The 5,646-nt window shown below is 33.5% G+C and overlaps 1 protein-coding gene across 1 annotated transcript; it reads right to left on the bottom strand.

Moving 5' to 3' along the window:
- Positions 1–848: 848 nt before the first annotated feature.
- On the bottom strand, positions 849–4,165 carry LOC149143852 (cysteine-rich receptor-like protein kinase 8). Its single transcript, XM_089451964.1, has 6 exons — positions 3,181–4,165; positions 2,880–3,133; positions 2,521–2,731; positions 2,157–2,391; positions 1,591–1,741; positions 849–1,229 (listed from the first exon to the last, which is right to left on the bottom strand). Exons 1-6 carry the CDS (start codon positions 4,163–4,165, stop codon positions 849–851), a joined length of 2,217 nt encoding a protein of 738 aa, XP_089308090.1.
- Positions 4,166–5,646: the final 1,481 nt, after the last annotated feature.

The following is a 5,646-nucleotide window of genomic DNA, read 5'->3' as shown; positions in this document are numbered from 1 at the left end:
TCTTATTGATTGGATGTTGTCTATTCACTCAAAACACAATTTAAGGCTCTATTGTCACTCTTATTGATTGGATGTTGTCTATTCACTCAAAACACAATTCTTTCCCATTATATGTTGTTTAAAATTGTTTATTTTATTATATTATATGAAGTTTTGCTCTAATAATTAATTATAATTTTTATGATAAAATAAAATAAAAATAGTATATAATATGAAATTTATATTACAGTTAATATATATCGATTGAAATACTGTTGATGTTATCTGTTATTTTTACGCCCAAAAATTTTATTTATAAACATTAAAAATATCTATTTAAATAGAAAATATAGAAAATATCTATAAAAAAAATATAGAAAACAACAATAAAAAACACTTATCAACATAATTAATATTGAAAAAATATAATGATTTTACATATTATGTTCAGTTTTGACATAAATATTAGGAAATTTATATTGGAGTTGTCTATAATGCTATTTTTTGGAAATTCCTGTGCGGAAAAAATTGAGGTTAAATCTTGATTTGTTGCAGTTAAAATGGTTTTTTAACTGCATATTTGAATTCAACACCCTGGAAAACCCCTGGGACGCTTTGATTGTGCAGAAACTAGCTATCAAACTTGCAATTCCAATAAATTGCTACAGATTTTGACCCAAAAAACCCACCGAAAAAACTTCCAAAAAATCACATTATAGACAACTGCATTTATATTTCTCTTACCGAATCCTCACCATAATTAAATATCAGCGTACTACTTTCAACAAGAACCTCGTTACTTCTAATCGCGGTATTATACTTGCAGTATCGGCAAGAACCATGAATAAGTCTGGTTCATAAATCAATCTTTACCTGGGTTCTAACACAGAAATTGAAACGTTGGCATTAGATGCTATTGAAACGTTGGCATTAGATGCTAAAGTAGTGTGGGATGAAGATGATGCAGTGGGTGCAGATGTATGGGACGATCCATGACGTGAGGAGCCGGGATTGTTGGAGGCAGCCACAGAACTCACAAAAGCAGGTTTCGTGGGATCTGGTAACAATATTGTCCCCGTTGAAAGCATCAAGTTCACTGTAGACATTGATGGACGAAGTAATGGGTCGGCTTGTGTACATAGCAATGCAACTTGGACGCATCTCAAGACTTCTGTCTGATCGCCGCAGGTTTCATTTATTACTGCATCAACCATGGCCTCAATGTTTCCTCGTGTATATAATCCCCATGTCTGCATAATCACATCACATCGTGAAATTGAGAAAATATATATGTGGTCATTAAGATCGACCACTAGTTTATGATGAATTGCACAAAGTAATAGCTGCGGATTATCCATATGCCATGACTATAGTCATGTCAAAACAGATCAGGATCGGATCAATAATTTTCAATTTTTATGAGAGATTTTTCAGCGTAAATTATATGATATTTTATTGTTGACGCATTTCGAACCATTGTGGTTCATAGTCAGGACAAGTTCATCTTCAATCTCATATGACTTCGCTAAACAATCTATGGAGCAACTAAAGAACATGGTCCCGATAACGTGGATGTTGTCAATTGGAAATATAATGGAAACACTATCTTACCCATTGTAAAAGGATCTGCATTTCAGGTGGTAAATTAAAATCCATGTTCCTTTTTCCACTTATAAGTTCCAGAAGAAGAATCCCAAAACTATATACATCAGCTTTAGCAGACAGTTGCCCATGCATCGCATACTCTGGTGCCATATACCCTCTGCAAATAACAATTCCACTTTATAAATACCTCTTCAATCTTTAAAAGAAAAAATGTACTTAATCTTAGGAAAGATAAGTAGTGCAATGCCATTAATATAAATCGTTTAATAAGGATGCCTGTATTTTAATTCCACTACGTTCTTTTCCCTTGGTTGAGCATATCTTATTTTAGGTAGTTTTGTTCAAAATTTAACATGAATTTGTGGCAATTGCAATTTTGACTTAGGTAGTCTGTGTAATTCGAGTGTTCTAAATGTTATTTAAGGTGCTGAATCTAATTCTTCAGCACCTTTTACAAACTTATAATCTAAAATATTAAATCTTAAAATGGTTAGACAGCCTTTCTGAAACAAAACAGTATAATACTAAAAAGTAGTTAATGTAACCGAGTGATGCATGGTGCAAAATTTCACCGAGTTCCCGCAATTCCTGTGCCCACAGAAGTTTCATCTTCCTCAAAGAGTCTTGCCAATCCGAAATCTGCTATCTTGGAATTCAAGTTTTTGTCCAACAAAATGTTGCTGGCTTTAATATCCCGATGGATAATCCGGAGAGGAGAATCCTCGTGCAAGTAGAGAAGCCCTCGAGTTATACCAAGTATGATGTTATGACGCTTCTTCCAATCAAGTTGCATGCGTCTATCTGGATCTGTATCGACCATGCAGGAAAATAAATTATCACAACCGACATAAATTATGTATAAACATTTGGGGGAATGATTTCCATTACCGACATTAATGTTTCACTTTGCCTTCAACAAAAATGAAGGAGACTCACCGAATAGAATTTTATCAAGGCTGTTATTGGGTAAGTACTCATAAACCAGCAACCTTTCTGATCCCGCTTCGCAACAGCCAAGTAATTTCACCAGATTTCGATGTTGAACTTTTGCCACCAACTTAACTTCATTCAAAAATTCCTTCTTGCCTTGCCTGGATTCTAAGGACAGCTTTTTCACTGCTATCTCTTTACCCTCTGGAGTAGTTCCCTGAGAGATTGAGAGAAAATGGTTATGGAGATTTTGTGAAGAAGTACTATAAATTATCCATCTATACTTACTCTGGTGCCGGCGACCATATTGTAAGATCTTTTAAAACCTTCCAAAACAGAATGGATGTTTACGTAAAGTATGTTACCTTGTATACAGCACCAAATCCTCCCTGCCCAAGCTTGTTATTATCATGAAAATTTTCTGTTGCAGCTATCAATGTTTCCATTTCAAACACTGTGAAAGCTCTGGACAGGCTGGGAATCCTTGCTAAGACATGCCCCTGGCTGGTCTGTTGCTTATTTTCTCTAATTCGTGAGTCGCCCCCCTCATAGTATCCTACAAAAATTGAAGTTCGACCAAGAAAAAAAAGATTTAATTCAACGGACTCTACGCAGTATGCTACAGAAAGCAGACAATAATAGCAAAACGAATGCCTCTGCAAATACCTCCCTGACGGCTTCCAGATAAGGCAGATTTCAATTTTTTTCGAATTCCAAACAGGAACATGATTAACAGGAGAAGAAAGCCGCCAGTAACACCAAAAATTATGGGTAGTTTGCTTGAAGACTTTTCTGGAGGTGGAGACGCAACATAGATTGGTGGAGGCGAAGGATTAAAGAAAATAGGCGAAGGATTAAAGAAAATATTTGCTTCATATTGAATAATGCAGCTTCTAGCCAAACCCCTAGCTCCAAGTCTTCCAGTATTATGTTTGAACAATTGATCAATTTTTGTTGAGAGACATGTCTTGCAGTCGGCAAGGGATATATCTCCCCAGCACTGGGCCAGACCGTAGATCGAGCGCGACTCGCTGGAGTTTACAGTTGAACCGGAGGCATACCGATTCGTTGCAGATCCAGATGTAATCTCAGATGACAAATCAGACAAAAGCTGCCGAGCAGCCTCGGCATAGGCAGCAGAGTCGCTACGGTTATAGCGATTATCATAACCAGTAACATCCAAATGTCCAATGAAGTTATAGTTTCCATTATAACGTAAGAAGCAGAAATTGGCCCAAACACTACAACCAACGTAATCCGCACAATATTGTAGAGCATCGATCTTTGCTTGACGCGAACAATTGTAGCATTCATAGACGGTTGCGTCTCCCCTGCATTGGAGGAAGGCATATATTCGGTTAGGAGTTTGGCCGTAAACAGAGGTATTAAACCTGCCTTGGGAGGTATGTTCAACCTCGACCAGAAGACGATTCAACGCTACATTCAGGTTGCTTACAAACGTGCTGCCGTATTGAATGGTCCGGTTTGGGTAAGGAGTCGGCCACCACTCTGGTTGTAATTGTAAGCTGCTGCACATCAACATATTAAAGGAAAAGACGACAATAATATATATAACCATGAAAGACCAGGATTGCTTTCCATGGAAGCTGATCATCTTTGTCGTGGGTGAAGGCGGGAAGGCGAATGTCATGATACTGGGAGAGGCTCATGTATAGCGGCCTTTGACAGAGCAGAGGCGCACAACTCATGAACACAACACACAAACACTGAACTCAAGACTTGAACTTAAGACTTGCTAAAGAATCTTCTGCCTATCAATTCAATTCTGGCTGTGGTTTCCTGAAGAAATTTGCCTCTATGAATTATAATTAAAATTTCATATTTCATTACTTTCTTTAATTGTATTTCTATGTTTTTTAAATTAACATTTTAACAGTTAATTATTATTTTTGAAATGAGCTTTTTGTAATTAGAATTAATTTGAAATTTATTTTCTTAATTTATTATAATTTTTCTATTATAAAATGAAACAAAATCTAATCAAACTCAATAAATAAATAGGGAAAGAATTTTGATATCTTAAATATAAAAATAAAAGTATAAAAAATAATTATTTGATTTACAATTCAAAAAATTAAACAAATATCATCATTGAAGATAATGTTAAAAAATTAATGATTAATATGTAAATATTAATTTAAAAATAATAATTATAAAAAATAAATAATAAATAATAAATAATATTATAAATATCTGAATTCAATTTTGTGATTATATATTGAATGATGAGATTTTTTTTTTTAATTACATATATATTTTTTAAATTTGGAAGTTTGGAATCATTTAGTATATTTCATCTTATTAATATATTTAATAACAAGGAGCCACTGTTGTGGCGCTAGTCCCTGCCGGTTGAGATTTAATTTGTGTTTAATTTGCATTATCATCAGAGCTGGTTTGCATTACTAGTGTGGTTTAGGCATGTTTACTTGTATTAAGATTTAGTGAATTGAATAGCGAATTGTTGTATGGACTTTTTGACTTTATGCAAAGAGTGAAATATAATGAACTTTGCGTTTGTTAAGTAAGAATTGTGATAAATGTAAGATTAGTTTTAGATGTAATATTCCAATGTGTCATGATTTAGAAAATGTTTAGATTAATAATTAAAATGTAATAAAATTTAAGAGTGAATCATGGAAACTTTGACGGGAAAAAACTATAAAAGGTAATAATAATGCATTATAATGTATGAAGAATTAAAGAGTGTTAAAGTAAGTTATGTATTTTAATAAGCATGGGGTATAAAATATATTTAAATGCATAATAATGAATTCATGGTGCACAAAAGATAGAATTTTGTTATTTTTTTACATTTGAATATTATGGAAATATTCATAAAATGATAATGAGCAAATAAACATTATTATGAATATAAATTTGTTAATTAAATCCGTGGTGGAGAGTGTTCAATATTTAGATAAACGATTGTCGGAAGTCAAAGAAGAACTTAAGCATTTAAAAATTATGGAGTCTTGGACCCATGATTGAAAGATTAGATATCTAGTAACATGTTTGGACATAAGTGATACCATTCAGGTTAATGTCAATGATTGGGGAATTATTCCATGGTCAAAAGAACAAAAGATATATTTATTTAAAAATATTGTT

This window comes from Pinus tabuliformis, chromosome X, assembly GCF_031772625.1.
Source record: "Pinus tabuliformis cultivar Carrire ecotype Pingquan chromosome X, CPIR1, whole genome shotgun sequence".
NCBI classification, from domain to species: Eukaryota; Viridiplantae; Streptophyta; class Pinopsida; order Pinales; family Pinaceae; genus Pinus; species Pinus tabuliformis.
This window is presented reverse-complemented; position numbering and strand designations above follow the sequence as displayed.